The sequence below is a fragment of the Trachurus japonicus genome, chromosome 20, assembly GCF_045865225.1.
Source record: "Trachurus japonicus isolate A0001 chromosome 20, Traja_1.0".
NCBI classification, from domain to species: Eukaryota; Metazoa; Chordata; class Actinopteri; order Carangiformes; family Carangidae; genus Trachurus; species Trachurus japonicus.
This window is the reverse complement of record NC_140926.1, coordinates 14,571,052-14,595,063: the sequence shown is the minus strand read 5'-3', so window position 1 is coordinate 14,595,063 and position 24,012 is coordinate 14,571,052. Positions and strand designations below refer to the sequence as shown.

Sequence of the window (24,012 nt, the reverse complement as noted above, 5' to 3'; positions counted from 1 at the left end):
ACATCTTGGCAGAGAACATTTTCTCTCATCATCGTGTGGTTCTTCTCACTTGACTGCTGAACCCCGTATGAGTGAAGATTTAGGAAACTCTTCGTCCCACTTTGTAAAAGATGCTACAATCAACGCATTGTGCAAGGCTCTGGAGAGATGTGTGTGGTGTCGGAAAATCCCAAATGAAACCAGGACAGAGTTGTGAAATTCACGAGGAGAAAGGTGATGACGACACGTCCTACTGGACACTGAGGTTTTCTATTGTATTCAACAGAGTAAAAAATAACTCTCTTATTGTGGTAGGTGTATGTGTGTTTCTATGAGGCCTCCATGTAGCCTTCAATGAGTTTTTCCCCTCGGTGTAAATGTCACTGAGGTACATCATTTTCCCGCTGCACGAGTCCTTTTCAAAAGCTTAAAGAAAAACGGTAAAACAAAAGTAACAAAGTGCTTTTAATGCTAGGGAGATTTGTGTTAGTTGTTGGAGTTCATCCTACCGGCAGAGAACAGGGGGGGCGGTGGGGGTAAATGAGGGGTGGGAGGCAGCCCCCCCATGGGATGCAGCAGTGGGAGAGACAGCTGGGTGCCGTGAAGGGGGTGGGGGCTAGAGGCAGCAGCGGGTGTGGTCACAGACGTGGCAGGAAGCACTGTCCCCAGCTGGACCTGACTGGAAGAAGAGTCCACGGCAGGCGAGGTCAGGGGCTGGTCGAGGCCGAGGGGGTCGTTGCCGTCTGTGACCATGGGGTTGCTGACGCGGAAGCATTTCTCCCTGTGGGCCTTGAGCATGTTGGAGAAACGAAAGCGCTGGCCGCACACCTCGCAGGGGTACGGCTTTTCTCCGGTGTGGGTGCGGCGGTGGCGCTTCATGTTGGGCCGGCTCGTGAAGCTTTTCCCACAGATCTCACAGATGTACGGCTTTTCTCCTGCAGAGTGATGAACATAAATAGAGTTGTAAAGATGTACTGTGAACGCTTGTATTGATTAATCCAGAGAAAATTATCACCCAAGTCTTGATTGTGTCTTCTCCATGAGGCGTTTTAGCATCTTTTGGCAAACTACAGTCATGGAGTTTGTTGTTTTGAATCTAACTACAGTACACTACCAAAGGAAATGGTAAAGTGGGAAAAACTTTTTAAAAAAAAAGCTTAAAACTTAAAAGATGTACATTTCTCTCAGGAATAGGTGTAGACCAAAAAAGGAGATAAATGGGAGTTAAACTTTGTACTTAACAGGATAGTTCAACATTTTGGCAAATTGGCCCATTGCCATAATCGCTATAGTCATAGCAGTAGGTTTGTTACCTTTAATTGTCGGTGCAAGCTACGTATTTCTAGAACAGTGGAGCAGAGCCGCGAGCTGCTCAGAGCTACGCTACAGAGGCTAAAGGGATGTCTTGGTCTCCCGCATCAAACTCATCAAATACACAATCCAACAACTCCAAAACGCTCTGGTGGACAAGTTGTGACCTGCACATTCACCACGCTATGAGATAATAACGGAACGTTATGAGACAGAGTTGTTTTAGAGGCAAATACACAGACTGCTTGCTGAAAAACTGCCCCCGACGGGAAAGCACATCAGTGGTTTTGCATGAATTTACCTTGAAAGCAACTCTGTCTCATAGCGTGGTGAATGTGCAGGTCACAACTTGTTCACCAGAGCGTTTTGGAGTTGTTGGATTGTGTATTTGATGAGTTTGATGAGGAAAACCAAGAAATCCCATGAGTTTCCATAGCATAGCTCTGAATAGTTTGCACCATCAATTAAAGGTAATGAACCTACTACTAAAACTATAGGGATTATGGCAATGGGCCAATTTGCCAAAATGTTGAACTATCCCTTTAAATTCATTAGGTGGCCAAAGCATAACTTCACACGATTGCTAATGTTGCTTTATACCTGACTATATAATAGAAACTGTTGCAAAAGAGCTTTCCTTGTCAATCTGCGAAAATATATCAGTGTGGTGTTTACAGCCCATTCCCATATGTTAAGTAACACTGTAATACTGTAAATCCCAGTTTAAGACATGTTGCTCTTCTGTGATTCCACATCGCCGCTGTCTTAAAAATAACAAAAAAACCACAATAGGTGACTCACCAGTGTGTGTCTTCATGTGTTCATCGAAGTACTGCTTCATGTTGAAGTCCTTTCCGCACCACTGGCACATGAACTGCTTGTGTCCGATGTGGATGCTCATGTGGGAGCGCAGCTGGTATTTATACTGGAAGCGCTCGCTGCAGTTCTGAAATGGCACATGGAGAACAGTTTGCAAAATTGTTAGAGCTGGTAGTTAAAAGGAGTTCTTGATGAATGTGTATTAGAGTTGGAGTGCAAAATTAAATAGCAAAAAACAGATGACATTCAGAAATGTGAGTCTCTTTTGGGACAAATTTAATTTGAGTCTTAGCTATGAGGAACTCATTCCGAGAAGTTTCAGTAATAAAATAAAATGTACTCCTAGGTCACAACTGCTTATTTTTGGCCTTGCTGTGAAATTTAAACTGCATTATGGGTATTACACATGTTGGGCTATATATCAAATGTGAGAATCAGAAAACAAGTTCAAACCTCTTTGCGTCAAATGAATAGTTCTTCATGTTTGGAAAATTCACTCTAGACAAGAAGATTGATGCCACTGTCATACCTGTATAGTAAATATTGGGCAACAGACATGATTCCCTCTGTTTGTAGCCCTTATGCTAAGCTAGGCAAACAATGCAACTAACTGTAAACTACTCTTTCAAGTAGTGGGGTTATTCGATCAAATATTGCCACGTCACATGAATCTAGCAAAAACAAAAGCCACATTCACACAGTGGTGTGGTGTGTAGTGAGAATCATGCCAGAGACAAACACTAATAGACCAATCAATATTCACAGTTTAGCTGCCTAATGAGATTCCCTGTATATTAAGTGAGCTAATATGACTTGTTAATGATTTTTTTTTTCTTTGACCCGTTTAGAGCAGCACATCTGGTTTCCAAATGCTATTTTACAAGCCAAGGCCGTAGACACCCATATAATACTAATTACATCCCAGGCACCAATAATTTAACAAATCACAGTTTTTTTTGTTTTGTTTTTAAACTGGTGGTTTCGTCAAGTTTGGAATAAAACTCCTCATGTGAGTGAAGTGGAGAGCAGCAGCGTATAAAAAGGAGCTCAAACCTCACACTTGAAGGGTTTCTCTCCCGAGTGCTGCAGAGAATGAACCTTCAGGGACATGCTGCGCTTGAACGACTTCCCACACGTCTCACAGGTGAACGGCATATCCTTCGTATGGGCTTCACACACACACACACACACACACACAGAGCAGAGGATCGATGAATGGTATTTAATATTGATCCACTAAACATCAAATAACAGCAGGGGGACTAATAAGCAAGCTGCTTTCTTAAATTAGCACAACAGTGAGTTTCTTTGTCATATAATTACCATGCTTAGGACTATGGATGTGTCTCCTTTAGTAAATGCTGTTCCTCAGAAGTTTTCCCTTCTTAAGCAGGAATAATAAATAAGTAATAAAAGAGTGACATCATTTACTCCATACTGTGGTGGAAAATCTTAGTTTGAACTGTAAAGAGAAAAATGTATATATGCGTTATATATTATAATGTGATTTGTAATTGATAAATAGTTCCAATTAGAGCTGACCCGCTCTTGTAGCGCTTACAGTAATCTGCATATCTTGTATTTACCCTTGGGAATTTACAGCTACCTGTCTTTGTATCCAGACATTACCAACACTGAGCTTAAGTTGGATCTTTATGTGTTTTTTTTACTTGATTAAAACCCACAAAAGATATGCCTGCATCTTCTTTTTTTTTTTTTTTTTTTTGAAGATTTCCACAATACTAATCCTTCTTTAGATGTAGAAACAAAGATGGACATGAGTAAGGAGGGAAACCCGCCTGGGAAATAAGATGCTTATCTCCGCAAAAAAGTGGAAGAGGAAAGCAACACCCAAAACAAATTCTGCACAACAATCAGTGGGATGTAGAAAAGGAAGCCTGAAGTAGGCTAACACGTGGGAGCAAAGTAACCAACTAGAAGCGCCGATATCACTGCTACTCACCGACCATGTGCTTCCTGACATGGGCCATGGTGTAAAACTTCTTTTCACAGATCTCACAGGAGAACTTCTTCTCGGCGTAGCCATGGACGATCTTGTTGTGCTCATGTAACGACCACAGCTTCTTGAAGGCCTTGCCACATGTTACACACTTACACAAAGCAGAAGAGAGGACCAAAACGTAGTTAGCGCTGGAGCTGTTTGTGCGTGAGATATGAATAGAGTCATTATCTAGAACCGCATTCAATCCAGGTGTGTGTGCTCACACAGGTACTTGAGTGTGCACTGTACAAAAAAGCAATTAGAGTCAGTAGATTAAAGCAGCAAATGATCTTCAAAACCACAGCAGGAGTCCAGCTGCTCAGTGCAGTCGGGGAACAGTGGAGCTACTGAGAATTTATTATGACTGACTGCCATTTGACTGAGGAAGTGACTCTGATCAATTTCAATACATCTACATGATTGCAATTGTGCATGTTATAATTAGAGACTGAATGAGACTTTAAAAGCTGAAACAACAAGGAACAAAGTGAGAGAGGGTGGCATAAGGAAGATAACCAGTAAATAGATCCAACTGAAGTGTTATTTCCTGCATTTACAGGATAAAACTGGTCACTGCACCTCCAGTAATAATGATGATTGAGCAATAGGAAAAGCTGCACTATCACTGCAATAACCCAAATAAAATCATGCTTTCTTTCATTGATATTGATGAATCTTGGATTTGCATCTTTAACCAAATACACTGCCTTATTTCCTTACATGCACATTTTTTTTTCTCTAACACATGCAGAGGATGTGTGAAATAATTCTTCAGCCTCAAGTGGTATCAAGTGAGGAGGGGCAGCCTGTACGTCACCTGAGAGGCAAAACCCAGGGCAGACAATAGTTAGTAAACTACTAATGGCAAACTTAAACTGGCAAACTAGAGCTGACCATATAGTCTCACTAGCTCCTTATACCTTTCCCCATTTTTTTTGCACTTGGCTGTGTGCACCCTCTGGCAATTTGTGCTCAGCACTGTTCATCATTTCAGTCAATAAGTAGTTTTATTGACGGGGGGAAAAAGTGCTCACAGCTAACAAGCTTCCTAACTGACTAATTAGCTCATTAACTGTCATTTAGCAGGAAGTTCACACAGTTCTTTGTCACAAAGATGTATTTGTACCACTGACTTCTGTCTTCCACATCTCCTCTGTAGAGCTGTTTCGTCTCAGAGGGTTTAGAGGAGGAGTGAATTGTGCAACACAGCTAATAAGCAACGGTGACGTCTTCTAATGTTTTGGACTCTGACTTTTTGTCCCCTCGAGCCTCTGCAGAGATGAGATGACTTGATACTCATCAATTGTGGAAATTTGTCAGTTTGCCAGAGTTTAACTTCATGCAAATAAATGCAATTTACTTTATCCTTGTAGCTGAAGTGAAACTGTAAATGTGTATTTCATCACTATGTTGCATCATACCTGGATACTCTTCTCACAGTCAGTCTGTTGGTGCAGCAGCAGCTCGCTCTCCAGCAGGAAGCGCTTCCCACAGTTGTTACAGATCTGCATGCGGTTGTGAGTGACGTTCATGTGCTTTTCCAGGTACCAGCGGTTGTTGAAGACGCGGGGACATTTCTTACACGGGAAATGCTGCTTCTCCTCCAGCCTCACCTTCTGGCCCAGGCCCTCGGCGTCCAGAGTCCTCTTCCCTCCCGGCCGCTGATTGGCCAGCGTGGCCTCTGCCAGCGTCTGCCGCATGGATGCTGTGGTTCCCGCCATGGCCAAGGCTCTGGCGCCCCGTCGGGGTCGATCCATCATGGCGGTCTGCTCCAGGTCTGGAATGTTTAGGGTGTTCTCCTCCTCTTCCTCATCCTCCTCGTCATCTTCCTCCTCACTGCTCTGCCCGAGTATGTCTCTCCTCTTCAGGTCGTCCTCGTCTTCATCAACCGCATCGTCGTTCTCCGCCTCGTTCTCCTCGTCGTCCTCTGAATCTCTCTGGTTGTCACGGCAACGTCCAAACATGGCCGTCTCTGTGGTGATGGCCGATTTGCCCTCTGATCCCTTCGACACATTGAGGGTCTGGTTGTTGAGGTTGACTTCAACGATGATCTGGTCTCTGTTGAAGGAGGGGTGGCTGTCTGCGGTCTTCGACTCCTCCCCGTTACCTTCCACTTTACACAACGCACCTGTGCCGCCCCCCGCCCCCTCCTCCTTCTGGTAGTACTGCTTCTGCTGGGAGGGGGTCTTTCCTGTCTCCTCCACTCGAACTGAAAACGGGCTGCTGCCCTCCCTCGTGTACACCCTGCCGAGCTCAGACTCCTGTTTGATCTCCCGGTACAGCTGGCCGGGGGGGATCGCTACAGCAGCTGGGTCACTGCCGCTGAGCCCTTCCTGATTGGCCATATCCACGCAGGAGGTTCTCAGCGAGTGGCTACTGATGAGGTCGCGACAGGAGGCGGCGATGTCGCTCATCTGAAGCAGGGTAGCTGCATTCAGCACGTCGCGGACAGTGCGGCTGCTCACCAGCAGTTTGGAGGTGTAGATGAAGTTGAGGATCTGCTGCAGGCCCTGCGAGGTCAGGGCGTCCAGCGACAGGTCCACCCGCCGCAGCTGTTTGCTCTGGGCGAAGAGCGAGTGGAAGAAAGGGCTGTAGGCCGCCAGCACGCCCTTGTGGGCCGGGAAGGTGCTGTGCTGACGCACCAGAACGATGTCGACGTCACACAGATCAGGCTGGAAGAGGCGCTGCTCGTTCAGCCTGTCCATCAAACAGGTGAAGTGCAGAGCCACATCCTCCACCAGAGAGAACTCAGCAGAGGGGAAGTCTGTGGTCTTCTCCACTATGAGCTGAAACACAGAGTGACAGAGAAAAGGGTTAAATATAAAAGGATCATTCAGAAATAAATATTAGTAAATAATTTAAATCTACAATTAGTAGCTTATCACATCTCATCACTGCGATGTCACCACCTAAAACTAACTCTACTCTGTTGAAGCTTTTCTTCAACTTCAACTTTATTTATGTCCCAAGGGGCAATTCGTTTTGAGCAAGGAAGAGACACATAAAATAACACATAGTATTGTTGGGGCTGGGCCTTTTATTCATATCACATAATCTTCCTCTGCACACACAGTTTACCTGTTTGAACATTTAGGCCAACACAGATGTGGGGGGCTTAGAAAAAAAAAGGCAATTAAGTGGGGAAACTCCATCTGCCTTGGAAGGGATGAAAAGCTCCAGGAGAGCTCCCCGATAGAGTTTGCGATTGGTTTCCTCCACTAAATATTCTATTATTTCATTAAATTCTACATTAAACTGATCCATAAATACATATATAATCAGTCTCCTAAGGTGCTTGGTGACATGATGAAACCCCTCAGGGTCGTAGTAACTTGAGGTGCATCAATGCGGAGCTGAGAAGTATCATTTCATTAAACTGTCGACGTTTTCTCTCTTCCGAGGATCAATATCAGCAATATCTTACCCAGAGACTCAAAGCCCACAGTGAATGAGATAATTTAAAACTCACAGTGAACCCACTTTTGAAGAGGAATCAGATGCGTAAACCATGGGTCATTGGGTTTTTATAGTGTCTTTATTGGTGTGTTTTCTTGTTGAAAGCACATCAAAGGAGGTTTGCTGCAAATTATCTTAGACTAGACACACTGTGGTGTGTGTGTGTTACTTAGAAAATAAACACCGAAATAGATAAATACATTCACACTTTCTTATTTATTTGTTTTTGGTCAAAATCGTATGCAAGTTAAGAAGTATTGAATAAACCGACTTAAAAATATTGTTGAAATAAATTCTGAATAATTACATCTGAGTGCGGTTATTACATTTTGCTCATTGTAATTTTCAGTCTGTTATGTGCACTGCGCAAAGTCACAGACTGCATGCATCCTGCACGATACAAGTCAGTGAAAAATCAAAAGGTGTAACACTCAGCGCTCTGTGCAAGGTCCTCAACTTCCCAAGGTGGGTTTATTTTAGCACAGGAAGGGCAGGGTTTCGATCCAGACGGGATGTGAGTGGGGACAGAGCAGCAAACAGAGCAAACACACACGCGCACGCACGCACACAGACACACACAGAGACACACACATAGACACACATATGTGATGTGCAGCCATGCACAAAAAACACAAATGCACACACACACACACACACACACACACACACACACACACACACACCAAACACAAACACAGTGTCTGGTCTCTGCAAGGACTGACTGGTCTGAGCATTGGTATTCACTGCCATCTCCCTCCCATTAGCCGGCTCTCTCAGCACACCCACTCACTACACTGTCCCTGAGGAATGGCGAATTATGCACAAGACAAAACACGTCCAGAGAAATAATTAGGGAAACCATGCCGAATAAATACTAACTAACCCTCGAAACAATTAATGGAATTTATCATTCTATGCGTCTCTCGAAGGCAGAATAGGAAGAGTATTGATACGAGCCTGGTTTTGGGGCGAATATGTTGCTGGAGATGATGAAACTGTGAACCATAATTACATCTCTACAGCGCTTATTTTTCAGTATTTATCACACATGCAACAAAGAAAAGGAGCAAGTGATTAAACTTATAATTTGGTTTGGGACAATAACTATTGTGACATTTATACATCTGATGCACTGTAGATGAGCACCAGTCACACTGTAAAAAAGTGTCAACTGTCCTTTAAATAAAAATAAAATGATTTGGCTCTCCTTGCAGCTGAACATGTTTTCTCTTTAAGATCAATGAAAATTACTTTTCATTGTTCGGACTACAAAATGGATTTGCATTTAAGCCTAACCTTGAAAATCTGGCCTGTTTGAAGAATTCAATTATGGAGTGTTAGATTTATTCATAGTTTTGAGCTGCTAAATTGGACTCGGAGCTAGAGAGGAGTGGAGATCGGGATGTCTCCGTGCAAGGCTACAGACATCGCCCAAGGGCAAAATGCTGCAGCCTTAATCAGATCAAGTATGAGTTGCAGAGTGGAAGTTACGCTCCCTCAGTGATAAAGATCGGCTTCTTCCTCTGGGATTAAAATAGGAAAAAAGAGGGTCAAAACTAGGAAAACACCAACAATGGTGTAAAGGGTTTTTCTGTAAGTGGGGTGGTATTTCCACAACAAGTTACCTTAAATTATAACTGAATGTTTTTTTATCTAGCTTTTCAGGATAATAATGTCTACACCGTCCACCATGCAATACAACACTAATGCTGCTCCTTATTTCACTGGCTGGTGAAGCTGTTGACTCTTTGCTTGAACATTATGAACAGGCATGCAACTATCATGATGAAAACATTAGAAAAGCTGATGGAAACTTTCAGCCACCTCAAGAAGTAAGCATTAATTAGCTGTATATATATATATAATAAGGCATGTAATTCTTTTTAAGCAATAAAGAAAACTGAATGCTATCGCTGTTCACCTATGCAGCTGATTGACAGGGGGTTTCCTTCAGTGGAAGAGAGACAGATGCTTTAAAACTATTCAATTCAACAGCAAACAGTTGGAGTTACCAAGCAGCTGCTGTGTCTGTCACAATATGCAACGAAGATGAAGCCGTCTTGTCACATCTCATCTCGTTCAGCAGCCAAACAAATTGAGCGAGGAGTACTTTGGATTGAAAGACCACATCTAACTCCCTCCATCTCTGCATGTCATCCACTCCCCCTCCTTCTCTCCTCCTCTCCTCCTCCCACCTTCCTTGGAAATGTCAGGGAGAGAGCTTGTTTGCTGTCATTAGAGGGAGCGCCACCTTTAACCAGCCTCTGAGTCAGATGTCTCCCCAATACATTATTCATATCTGGCCTGACCCATGACAAACACGCAGCGGGGGGATTACTGACGCACCCAACAAGAGGTGTCATTTAAACGGGCTTCAATCAAAGCTCTGTACACCCTTTCCACGCGGATCATTTCATCATGTGCCAAACACAACGGTGGGAGGGGATCGTCTTGCATTGTGGAGACCGCAGAGGGCCTGTTTCACAAGACAGCTCTCAAGGTTGTTTTTAATCCAATAAAAATGTTATTTTGTTTTTCTGCATTTTACACTTTGGGATTTTAGTCCACAGGAGGAAGCCATGAGCATAAAATTGACTTTTTACTGCGTTGTTTAAAAACTACACTGGTGGTCTTCAATGCAGCACTTTCTGTTAAAGGTGTTGCAATATATCATCATCTTTAGGATGCACTGGCACAAGATTTGTACAGAAATCCATAGACAATTTATTCTAATGAGATTGGTGACTTTGTCTTCCCCTCTAATTCCCTCATCAAGATGAAATTATACTTTGTCCGATACTTAGGTTTATGGCCAAATACATTCCCTGCAGCTTCAGCTCTACTGGGTGCTAATTACCAAGCATGCTCGAGTGTTGAATACGGTTGTCTTAACATTACCTGCTAACCGCCATCGAGGGCATGCTAATGTTAGCATTTTAGCTCAGCACAGCCTCGCGGGGCCGCTAGCAGCGCTGGAGACTCTTAACTATGTTCCACTATGTTTTCCATTCAAAAATTACCCTAATTGTCAAGTTGGAGGCTCTGTAATTAAATATCAAACATTCAAACTCTGAAAGGCAACAACTCATGCTAAATCAAATCCCTCCATTAATTGCTTAACTGGTCTAATGGGCTGCTGCATTCACAGAAAAGAAAAAAACAAAACAAAACAAAAACGTTTCACTTGAGCACATTTCCCTAAATGTGGAAGGATGATGCATTGTGGGAAGATAATCAGGCATTTAAAAACACTCCCCTCATCAGCCTAATGGCAATGCTTTAATTAAAATTCAAAGTTTTTACACTCTGAAACTACTTCACCACTAATCCAGTTTTGATGAAGCAGTGATGGATGATGCATAGGATTATTTGGCCCAAGAGAAACCTACATCAACCATGAGAGACAAAAACTTTCACTAGTTATTGCTGTTGAGAGGCTCTTGCTTTAGTTATCTTCAGTAATGGTCAGACTCTGAGGTGCACAGTCGACATGTCAATCAAAGGTAGAGATAAAAAAAAGAAAAGAAAAGTGGGCTTTGTGTGAATGTAGTGTTGAGTCCTCACCCAGCTCCAGCCATGTTAGGGCCGGTGGTATGCACTTGGCAGTTCTCCGGCTCCTGGAGCCGAGCCAGTGTCGAGTCTGAGAATGAGAGCCCTCTTTCTAATTTGACTTTCACTGGTGAGAATGCCCTTTCTCTCTAACACCTTTGCACTGGATGATCGCGTAGATTTACTACTCTGTAAAGTCTGCATCTCCATCATTGTGCAGCTTGGCCAGAGATTGTGCGTCTGCCGCGACCTCCACTGAGCTGCCATTTTAAAACGCTCCCCTCTCCGTTCACTGTAATGAGGTGGACACTTATCTGTAAAAATGAGGCCTCCTGCAAGGGCAGCATGTGTAAATCTCTCTGACAGTAGCCAGGGTAAAGCTCAACAATGTCTTAAATGTTCAAGTGTTTTTCTTGTGTTAAAATAAAGCTGAGGATATAGGAGTGTCTTCCTCAAATCCCGTCCCTATTCCAAACACACCTTTGTATGACTGATTTATGAGCTGGGAACTAAACAACATCTGCCTTGACTGTCTTGTTTGCTTTCTGACCAGTGAACAGACTGAGCCATTAGTGGGGGCCAATGTCAGAGAACAGCACAGAGTCATGGACACATCAATAGTTCGAGGGAGGGCAGGTTGTATTCTAGCAGGAGGGAGTCCCAGGGGGGGAACACTGCGGGGGGTTAAAGCTTTCTCTCTGTCCGCATGCAGACTGCTCAGACTGAACTCAGTGTCCTCTTACATCACCCTCTTTATCTTCTCCAACTGAGGTATGTGTAACTACAGCTGAATATGGACGACATTAATAACACCGCATACCAATGTGTACTGCTGTGATATAGCTATATAAGATATACAGTATATAATATATGTATATGTATTGAGTCAGATTTTTTTAAAACCACTATAACCATGTTCTCTTTTTTTTGTTTGCTTTTTAAATGAACCTTCCATCTTTTCATTTTGCCTAATTTATTTCAGATTTCACTTTGAATGGAACTGATGATTATTTTCATTATTGATGAAACTGTTGATTATCAGCTTGATTAGCTTATAATGGTTTTATCTATCAAAATGTCAAAAGATGTGAAACCTGACCTTTACAATTTTCCAGATATTTTTGCATCTTTGCCAGACAAAAGAAAAAAATGTTTTGTTTGTAATCATTGGTTTTAGGCTAAATTCAGAGGAACATTTTTCAAATATAATTCATTCAGACTACAGCTGGTAACAGTTAATCAACTATTTGATTAACTTTTAATTTAATCAAGATAAAGTTAATGACTGATGATATAAGGTATTTTTCAAGCAAATAAAAGTCACATTTGACTTTCAGCATCCAACATCTTAAATCTGAGGATTTGCTTTCATGTCTTCCCTTGTTTTACATTCAATTTCTAGGTTAGCTTGACCTGTAATGACAATTGATTTTACTTGGAGAGCTCATCCAAACAATAGAGATGAATGAATTTCAGTCCGTCCAATACAACAATGTACTGCAAAGCTATTCTCCCATGGACTTCTGCAGATCTTCTTCAGGCCACAAATGGTCATGGGAAAACTTGCTACTAAACAAATGTCGAACTGTCCATATGCACAGTCAAGGCTTTACTACAGTGGCCTTAAGGGCCAACTATAATAGACCAATACACTTCCATGAGGAGACATGAGGTACAAATTCAAAAATAATGCAGATAAGAAAAATACAAAACAAAACTAATGTAAAGTGTAAAGTGTTTTGGCCTCCCTTACATTTACTTGAAAATGACCAGAGAACAAAAACAGATCACATCCACAATCATTAAGGTATAGCAAACCCATGAGCTCATGCGCTGGCCCTCTTGTCACCCAGTGGGGAGCAAGGGGGGGCTGAGGGCTCTGCCACTTCCACCCACAGAGCACTTCAACCTACAGTAAAGAGCACACGCAGCAGTGAGGCCCCCTGCTGAGGGGCCCGGTGCACGGAGCTCGATGTGACTGACACCCGAAGGAAGCGGAGTGGGCATCGTGTCAGGCCTCATCTCACTCACTGGTATGAAGATGGTAGGAGAGCAGCGTCCACCCCTACACGCACACACATATCCCTGAGTCATCATCAGTGCAGACGAGAGCGGAGCATGACAGGCCCGAATACAAACTCCCCACAAAGAGATCACCCAGTTACAACAGCGAGTCTTGCCCCGCGGTAACGTCAGAGTGCTTTTACGTGGTGGGAAATTGATCAGCTCACGCGTAAACACAAGCAAACTGAACGGGACAAGGGCATGTCATTTCTGGCGAAGTCTAATCAGACAGCCATTAAAAAGTCATCAGGGTAATGACTGACACTGTGTCCTCTGTGTGCTCACCAGACCTTCCCCGCTGCTGACGCCAAACAACAGACAGGTTTAGTCCCAGAGATGCTGAGCCAGAGAGCTCTGGTTCTGCAGCTGAAAAGTGTGGGATGGCTGAACACCAGGGGTGTTATCTGGTCTAGAATAGATACTGGGAAAGACCAGTTACCTCCCACCACCAACAAACAACCCACAAACACTAAAATCATCAGTGTTTGTGCCTGGCTATTAATGGATTACTGAATGGGCACGAGTACCGACTACCTTTAGCCACAGCTGACTGTTGTATACTGTCCGTTTCATATAGAGTCACTGTTGACATCAATTATAGGAAAAGCAAATCAAATTATAGCTGCTGCGCAGCGATGGGTCGGGTCCGGGCTACTTTTGGGCAAATTTAGGCAATTCTGAGCAACAAACAGGAGAATAGGAAGACAAGACAGTTGTCCTTATAATGTCCAATTTGGACCAGTTGAGGATTGAACCCACAACCTCGGGAACCAAAGACCGTTGTCTATCGCACTGAGCTAATTGACAAGTGGCAGTTCAACAGTGGCTTCACAAATTGAGTAAGACATTCACTGTCGTGTAGGCAGATTTGAAACCACAGTAAAAAGAAAAATCAGTTTTTGAGGTAATGATATGTATTTGTTAAACATCTACTGTGACTCTAAGATGTTAGGAGCCTTCGCACATAGTCCAGTCCAAGCTATTTGGATTTTTAAATTTAGAAGCTTGCTGTGGTGCCACCATTAGGACAATTGTCTTGTGTTTCGTGTTGAGGACATCTGACATTTTGATCTGTCATCATCATCATCATCACCCTTGCTGGGACTCGAACCCACAGCCTCTGACACCAAGAACCAGCTCCTAACTGGCTGAGCTAATTGGCTTGTAGTGAGACCTGCTGTGTAGCTTCATTTATCCACTCAGGTGAGCCAGTGCCCGGGCAGCTGTTGTCAAGGCAGATTTCAAAAATGGTCAAAAAGTCAGAAATTATGTTATCTAAACAAAAATCTGTTAATACATAAATGGCATTTAGACAGCAAAACAGCTTGAGGACATGTGACATTTTGATCTGTCATCATCATCATCATCATCATCATCATCATCATCATCATCACCCTTGCTGGGTCTCGAACCCACAGCCTCTGACACCAAGAACCAGCTCCTAACTCACTGAGCTAATTGGCTGGTAGTGAGACCTGCTGTGTAGCTTCATTTATCCACTCAGGTGAGCCAGTGCCCGGGCAGCTGTTGTGATGAAATGGTCAAAATTTCAGAAATTCAGTCATCTAAACAAAAATCTGATAATACATAAATTGCATCTTGACAGCATGGAAATGTTGGTGATTTGTTTTTAGTGATAAGTGTTTTGCTTCATAAGAGAAAATCTAATGTTTAAAAATTCCACACTCACATTGGCTGCAGTTGTTCCCGTGAGAGCAGAATTCAAAATGTTCTCAAAAATTCAGTTTTTGAATTAAAATTCTGATATTTGCCAAACTTCATTAACCATGACTCCAAAATATTCTAATTTTTTTTCAGGAAGTTTGAAAATGTATTTAGCAAGAATTTGATGGTATATGTTTACAGTAGCGTTTACAGTCAAACGTTTTCATGCACTGTAGGCTCAATTTTTGCTTAATCAAAAATCCGAGAAACAAGTTTTGTGGAGGACAGTCAGGAGATGCTCTGTAGCAAGTTTGGTGACAATTGAGCAAAAATTGTGGGAGGAGATACATTTTAAAAGTTTTACAGTTATTGAAAAAAACAGAGTGATGGACTTCATAATTTGTAATAAGTTTAAGTGGACAAAAGTTTCAGCAGTATTGAGGCTACATTGTGGTGAAGTTTCAACACTGTAGCATCTACCGTTGGTTTGGTAGGAATTTTTAAAGTTTTTAAATTTAAACGCTTATTGTGCCCCCCCTAGGAGGAGGGGGCACATGTCCTTGGAGTTGAGTGAATCTGGCATGGGGTCGGATGTTTCTGTGAAGTTTGGTGAGTTTTCGCCCATGGGAAGTATGACTTCCTTGGAAGAAGAAAGAAAGAAAGAAAGAAAGAAGAAGAATTCCTAGGAATACAATAGTGTCCCGGCAGCTTAGCTGCCCGGACCCTAATGACAACAAAGAGATGCAAAATGACATCAACAGACAGAAGACAACCACAAAGAAATGTAAAGAAAGAAAAAAAAACAAAAAACAGACACAAATCTTGTAGTGTACAAAGAGAGGCTAAATAAACAAAGACACAAACATCTTCAAAGAGATGCAAACCAACCACCAAGAGACACAAATAGACCGCTAAGAGACAAAGTGACCACATGGTGACACAAATCAACTACGTGATGATGTGAAATGACGACTAAGAGACAAAGAGAGCAATCAGACCATAAATCAACCACAGAGGTACAGAATGACCACAAACATAACACAACCACATCATTTTTAATTGTTATGTGTTTTTTTTTTCAGCCTGGGTGTCTTTTGCCAATTTAAGAGGGGTGAGGGTCCTTTTATGTGTCTGTGCCCAGTTTCCTGTAGTCTCATAATCCGTCCGTGTGTCTGGTGAGAGATTTCTCCTCTGTCTGCAGTCTGCACTCCCTGCTTTTCTCTCTAAATCCAATCAGCACAGAGACCCAGGACTGACCTTGAGGTAGGAGTAGCATATACAGTAGCAGATACATGAGCACATCCACCCACGCTCCTGCAAAACCCTGAACTGAACGCCTGTGCGTGAATACCTGCATCATAATTATGCATTTGTGCCCACGTCAGTAAACAGGAAATAAAGACATTTGGTGTGCGTGATGACACTGCTGATGTCGCAGGATGAAAAGGAGGATTTGAATATGTGATACAACTCGCATTATCCTGTTTTCAAACATGTTGCTGTTGCACAGACAAGCCAGACTGGTGATAGCACAAGTGACAAGGTCTCGCTTTTAACACACCCGGCAGTGATCGTTTCAGCACTATGATAAAAAATGCTAATAAAAATCAATGTTCAATGACTAAAGGGGGAGCCACAGCGATGGATGGCAGCACAGCCACCGTCGAGGTCACACACGGCACAGTCACATGCACAGCTACATTTTAGTTTAATACCGACTGGGATGGCACTGTTTATCGGATAATAATGGTATTAGGGCTGATAGTTACACCTTGTGGTATTAGGCTATGGGATTATATAATCCACTAAACAAGTGGTGCGTGCAACGCAGAGTGGTGGAACATCAACTGTCATGAATCATCAGACAGCTGTACTGTGAAAACACTAGTTTGTTTTAAATACCAAACATACCAATTGAAGCTTGGTTAAAAAAATATGCATGAATTATAATTCCTTCAGTGCTAAAAAACAAATAAACAGTCCAAAGACATTACACGTTATGGGAGGTATCAGACAGCCCTATCATCATACAAGAATGTCCGTACTGAATGATTACATGCGTCCCTGAAATATGCTGCATTCTTTCTCTCTACAAAAACTGCACATGGCCTCAATGGTTTGGCTAAAGACAAGGAAAGTTCATGGTGATGGAAAATAAACTTGTTTAATGTTGTGTTAATGTCAAGAACTAAAACACTTGGTTAAACTTTCAATAACTGATTTTGGTGGCAATTTTGGTGGGCGTGGATATATTATACAATATATGTACGGTATACTATATTATCAACTTCTGAATTGATGTGAGCATGTCATCAGGAATTTGTGTATTTAAAGGTGCAATATGTAAGAATGTGGCCAAAAACGGTTACTGCAGTCAAATTCAAAACACAGCGATCTCATTTTTTCTCCCAGTCGTAGCGGCAGCTCAGTGGAAGCAGACCACTGACGCTGCCGTGACTAGGAGAGAGGGCTAGGTGGCGCAACATGTAAACACGTAAATTCAAAACATAAACATGATTTGCAGTCTGCAAAAAAAGATTTTAATGCAAATACTCTGGCTGTACTATTGTTGTTGGTGAGTTCATCATGTTATATGAACATTATTCCTGAGTCTCTGTGACATATTAGGAGGATTTTACGGCCAGTTGCTTTAGATTTCTTACATACTGTACCTTTAAACATGTGCATCAAAATTAGCATCCATTAGCATCATTTGGCGTGTTTGCCTCCACCTGATGAAGGTAAGTTCTCTTTTGGCTCAGTTTTTGGTCTCCACCGATTAAAGGAAATATCTGGATTTTATGTTGCAAAACTTCACAGTGTTCTGCTGTTCTCTCACTGTCTGAACTGCAGAGTGGGTTTGTCACTGAGACAGAAAAAATTTAAATGACTAATTTAGGAAATATGGTCACATTATGGAAGAGTTTTGTTACACATTATGATATCAGAGTAAAGTTGACCTTTGACCTTTGGGATATTAAATACTATCACTTCATCCTATTTGACGGTTATGTCAAATTGTGTAATATTTGGCACATGAGTTATGGCCACTCTAAATTGAGAGGTTGAAGCAGCTGTGACTTTGACCTTAGCCTGTCAAGACCTAATCAGTTCATACTTGAGTTTGAGTGAATGTTGTATTGTATTGTAAAATTGTGCTAAATTTGAAGACAGTTCCTCAAGGCGTTTCTAGCATATTGTGTTCACAAGAACGGGACCGACAGACAGACAGACAGACGTATGTACGCATGGATGAACGTGCATACAACCCAAAAACACACTGCCTCTGGCCCCCGTTGTCACCGGTGCAGAAGCATAACAAGGTGAATGTTAATTGCAGGTTTGTGATGGAAAGGGAATGTGGTTCCCTGCATGGAAATCAAATGAGTCACACTCACATTACAGATCCATAGCCACAAACTCACAGTCTGATTTTCTACATTGATGCACAAATACTCCCTGTGTTGCCAACGAACACTGGCATTGGACATAAATTGCACGGCAGGAAATGACCCTGTGCACATGCTGAGTCAGCAGTTCTTGACCTCTACGCTGTGGATTTAGTCCGTTGTTTTTGAAATCTGTCACCATTAAAACCTTCATCCATAAATTTAACTAGATTTCCCATAAGTGAAACACCAAATTACAGGAATATTGTTTCAGTGGGGGGCAATAATCTGCTGCTCAATAATTAAAATGATCATTAGTTGTGTCCCTGGTCCTGATGAATGTTTGTAAATACAAAAGAGGAAAATATTAAACCCTATACAACTGAGCCCAACAATCTTAACTGCCTTAACACATGAAAACTGTATGAGATGTCAGGTAAAATGTACACTTGGATAATTTTAGATCTAGCAAAAGGCAAATCCTAAATTACTTTAAAATATGCTGCTGGTTATTCAGTTTTTCTTTCCACCACTTTTGCTAATTATTTTATTCCCCTCAGCCTATTAAAACATTTAACTTTCTTAACCACAACATTCACTGCTGGCTGCAATTAATAAAGACAATATTATCAGCATTAGTGCGGCTCTAATCCTAGACATCCAATCTCCCCTCCACACTGCAGACTTTTCCCTGTCCTAATCTACCAGTTTGGACTTGCCCCAGCCTTGCCCTAGTGGAGCTACACCAGCTTTCACCATTAGATTTAAATACATTTCCATCTATATGTTAATGCAACCACAGGTGACAAGCCAATCTACAACTGATACGCGTTTACCCAAGCATGAAATTGGGATACACAAACAAAAATAAGGACGAGAACACAGCTTGAGCAGCATCTTGCCGACGTACAGTACATTAAAATTTGACAGGGTGAGCAGGATTGCCTCGGCTGCATGATTTTGAAAAAGTCCTATCTACTGAGTTGTCCTTTGAACAAACCGGGCGAATGCGTTTTATCAGTTTGGTGAAGCTGCGAAGTGTGTATGCGTGCGTGTTGGACAATCAGAAGTGATGTTGAAAGAAGACATCAACCACCGGTCGTCTGGAGTTGGGATGACGAGTGGTTGGATAATCAAAGGAGCTGCCTGGAGGCGGGTATAGCAGTGGGACGGACGATTGGTGGCGGTGGCGGTGGTGGTGGTGGTGGGGGGGACAGCGATGAGGTTAGAGCGTTCGCACTGAAGCTCTGCCAGGAAGTTTGAGTCTGGGCCAATGAGCTGGGAGAGGAAGCGCTGAGTCAGGAAGCCTGGCCAAGAGAGGGGCCCGTGGTGCTGGCATCTCCTCCTCACACACACACACGTTACAACGCTTCACACACCACCGCTCTGCTGGAGTCATAACACACTGTTCCCAAGCCAGTGCCGTACGTAGGCCTACACGCATGTGCGCAATTCTGCCGCACACACACACACCTGCTGTGCACAGATTCATCAGTAAATACAGGGAGGGACGCCATGCCAAATACCTGTGGCACAATAGAGAGTGGAGGGTTGCACAAACACAGATATGTCTATTTGTAAAAAAAAAATGCAAACAAGAGTGTCAAAATAAAAGCCAGCGGAGTGCAGAAATCTCGTAAATGCATGACACAAAGGGTGAAAGATGCACCTTTGAAGTGATCTATTAGAGACAAAAGATCATTCTGACGTGCAGCAGCGAGCAGGTGCAGACATACCCGAGGGCTATTACACTGTGATATCTTCATTATCCCTTTCATAGTATGACACAAAGAGAGGAGAGGCTAACACAAGACTCTGGAGAGCTCCTTATCAGAGGAATCTCTCTGGTGTGGCAATACACCTCCTGTGTGTGTGTGTGTGTTTGTGTGGAGGCAGATGATATGTTTGATGAGAAGGTCAGAGAGGACGGAGATGAAAAGAGGTAGAGGAGGAGCATCGGCTTTCTATAGTCACAACCAATCAATGAACTGCAGACGGATGTCGAGAATAACCCTAAAGGAATAGTTTCGATGTACTAGTTGATATGTTTATTGTTCGCTTTCTGATGAAGAGTCAAACGAGAAGATGGACACCACTCTGATGTCTGTGCGGTAAGATACAGTCCAAAAAAGGTTAGGGCAGCTTAGCTTAGCACAAACACTGCAAACACGAGTAAACTAGCCTGGTGATACGGTAAATCCACCTACTAGTAAGTCAATTTGTTGATGGGATGTAGCCTAAATTGAGATTTGATTTCCTGACTGGGAGCAGTAGGCTAGCTAACTTCCTGGAGTCTCCACTGGTTGCATGGCGACTGCTCGTGGCCAAGAGTAGCCTACAAAAAACACAAAAATGTCCTGAAAAGTGGCAAACAGTTGTGTAACTGTTTTGTTTTTGTACAAATTTAACAAATTAGATTAAAAAAAAAAAAATACTGCTGGCTGTTTTTCTTACCTTGCTGCTCTGCTGTTTCCCGTCTTCATGCTAAGCTAAGCGGATGCTAGATGTAGCTTCATAGTCTTTGTAGGCCTATACAACTCTGCCAGAATTCAACCAAACATCTTGCTATTCCTTTCAAAATAAATAAATGTGAGGTCAAAGAGTTTATTTTTCAAAAGGATAGCATGAGCATATTTCTTTTGGAAGATCCGTGCAAATCTAACATAGATAGGAGCTTAAAAATACAGGCCAATATCTAGATGTCATTCCAGTATAAAACCAAAATGTTAATCTGCGTGTGTATGAACAAATATTTGTGGTAACTATCAGATCAGGAATTTCTGCTTTCCTGCTTGTCTATTCTCTGGAAACAGCATGAAAACTCATTCCCATCTGCTTTAAAGCTCCTCTTAAGTCTCTCTCTGGCCTGAATTCAGCTAAAAGCTATAAGAACACTTTAGAAAGGCCCCTTTTTGTAAAAAAAAAAAAACTCTCTTAATATCTTCAAATGCCTGACAATGAAAGGCTAATAGAAATCTTCATATCAAACTGCACAGAAAGAATTGGCTGTTTGACCTCTTTGATAATGGAGTTCAAAGCCATTTTAAAATATCTGCCATAGGGTTAAATCAGAGTAACTGTTTTCCTCACACAAAAAGACTGTGATGCTGGCAGACACTGCTGGGAAACAGTGAAATTGTGGATTTATTCAAATAGTAAAAACAATTTAACTTAGTTCAAATCACTTTGCGCCATTTGAACCAACAACAACAAAAGAAGCCTTACATAAGCCCAGCAAGTTTGACCTTGCTGTCTGCAGCCTTGTCCACTATTCTTTATCTCTGGGGCATAAATTAGCAGCACCTACAGTACAGCCTGAGTTTCCAAGGAGAGCGGCCTCCTACCAGGGGCCGAAGATGTCTGCTGAAGTTTGTTGCTGTGGCTCGGGAATGGCTGCACTTGTCACAAGGACTAAAGACAGTTTCCTTGCTTAGCACCCAGAGACAGTGAAGCCTCAAAGTCAAGGGTGGGCAGGAATGCCCTGAATAGGCAGTTACGTAAAACTCAGAGCTCCCTGTGAGGAGGACAGAGAAGGAGCTACTCAGGACCTCACAATGCTGACAGAAATTAAACTGTTTCAGGGAGACAAATGTACAGTATAAATATCTCTACTGACCATGGAACTGAGACAGATTCACATTTTCATAAATCCACCAAATTAAGAGGCAAACAAACAATCTTTCCACTCAAACAAGGCCATCGGTGGATTACGAGACAACGGCCTCCCACCTGCACAACAACAACAGCAACAAACACTGCTCTTTTTGTGTCTATTTTGGTAGTTTTGTGACTGTTTAAGGTCATTTTGCATCAGAATTTACTTTTGCATCTCTTTGCCTTTGTCATTCTGTACTTATCATATTATTATTAATATTGTATTTTTATCGTTGTGTGTCTCTGTGGCTATTTTTCTCCGCTTTGTGACATTTTGTGTCAATTCATATCCATTTTGTTGTGCTGTTGTATCTATTGCAACTGCATCATTTTGTGTGTCTCTTTAGTCCTTTTTCATCTCTCTCCTTGTGGTTTGTTGTGCAGTCACTCCATAAAAAGGCTCGGGTCCAGGTGCCTCCTGACCCCACAGGGCCATTCAGTAATCCATGAATAAGTGAGTTTATGGGATATAAACTGAAGCTATTGACAAAAACAAAATTAGCCAAGACTAATCCGCTTTTGATGTCAACTAAGTAGTTGCGGAAATTATCTGGGGCATGTTTACCAAAACAGTCAAAGGATACAGTACCTCTGATCAGCTGGCACATTTATCAAGCACAGTTTGCACTATGTTTATCACAGCTTACTCTCATGTGCTCACTAAAAAAAAAAAAGAAAAGGAAAAAAAAAAAGCAAATAGAAAAAAGAGGGAAACCAAAGCAAAAAACAAACCCTTTCACTCCCTCTCTGCTCCCACCAGAAGCCACCCAGCGAGCACCAGGGCTAACCCCGCTGACCTGACCCAGATATTAACCCAAGCCTCCAGATGTGAACGCGCGCTGGGATTACTCCACCACTGCATCAAGCTCCACATGCTTTCCTAATGAGGCATCCTAACATGACCCTGGAGACAGAGCTGACTGTCTGCCTCACTATCTGCCTCTATTCCCTTGACTCTATCGGTCCGTCTGCACAGAATCTTAATCTTATCTGTTGATGAAGGAATTAAATCATTATGGAAATAATGCCGGATACCACAGGAGACATTTACCATAAGAAACTGACCTCATGCAAACACAAATTCAAGCATTATTGAACAAAAATATCACTGTCACACACAAAAAACATTTAAAAACAGCATTTCTTCACACGAGCAGCTTCACATCTTTTACATCTCTAGGACCGTTTCACCTCTGCCTGTGTCAGCTGCAGTCAAGTTATTCAGACCTGAGGAGTGACATCTACTCCTCTATTAAACTACACTGAGTAGATTCTTTAATTTATGCATGAATGTCAAAGCCTGACAAACTTGTCCTGCACTGGATGCGTGGCTCAGAAGGAAAGACAAAAAAAACAAAAAACAACAGGGGTCAGTTTAGTTTCACTCATCCTGTCTACATATGCACCAGTCACGACCTGAGGCTTTTGCAGAAGCGCCCTGATATGAAAGAATTTAACTCCTTCTCCGCATCAATGTAGCTATTGTAGCCATTGCATTCTTTCAGCAGCTTCAATTTCCAACTTGTGCCATGTCGGCAAGTTACAAACTTCACCGCGAAGGATACAAAGCACGAAATCCACCGGTGACAACCCGTGGTACAAACACATAACGAGGCACAAGTGTGGCAAGTTTGATCGGCCTGCTAAGTAGCTCAAATTTGCAAGAGATCAAATAGGGACAAAAAAAAATAAACAAAAATGCAGCGCTCCTCTGTAGCCTACCATTTTGATCCAGCGTTTCGAGGCTCAAAGGAGTCCAAGAATAACTCCTTTCGCACCAGTTTTCCCTTCGCCATGAAAATGACCGTTGGATTGTCACATTTCTTCAGTTTTTGCCTTATCCACAATCTTTTTCCCCCCGTGCTGCTGTAGCATTCAGACAGACAAAAATGCAGAGGCTGCTTTTGCAGAAGGAATTGGTGATTGGAGCTCGGGGATCATATGGGCTTTTTTGTCAGACGTTTTTAAAGGGACACGGTACTGTTTAACGTGGAGTTGCGAGACGGGCGCATTTCTTTGTACTCTTCTTTGGTTATTTTGGCACGGGCAGGACGACTGGGAAGGATGCACGGGCCATATGGCGCAAACCCGGGTGCGCTTCCTCTCACCGTGCGCTCCTGCAAC

General features: G+C 42.5%; 1 protein-coding gene across 1 annotated transcript; it reads right to left on the bottom strand.

Annotated features, from left to right (window-relative positions):
* Positions 1-240: 240 nt before the first annotated feature.
* Positions 241-23,838, bottom strand: zbtb47b (zinc finger and BTB domain containing 47b). Its single transcript, XM_085763658.1, has 6 exons — positions 23,611-23,838; positions 5,533-6,897; positions 4,073-4,220; positions 3,163-3,278; positions 2,092-2,236; positions 241-914 (listed from the first exon to the last, which is right to left on the bottom strand). The coding sequence occupies exons 1-6, from the start codon at positions 23,611-23,613 to the stop codon at positions 466-468; spliced, it is 2,226 nt and encodes a 741-aa protein (XP_085619784.1). The 5' UTR covers positions 23,614-23,838; the 3' UTR covers positions 241-465.
* Positions 23,839-24,012: the final 174 nt, after the last annotated feature.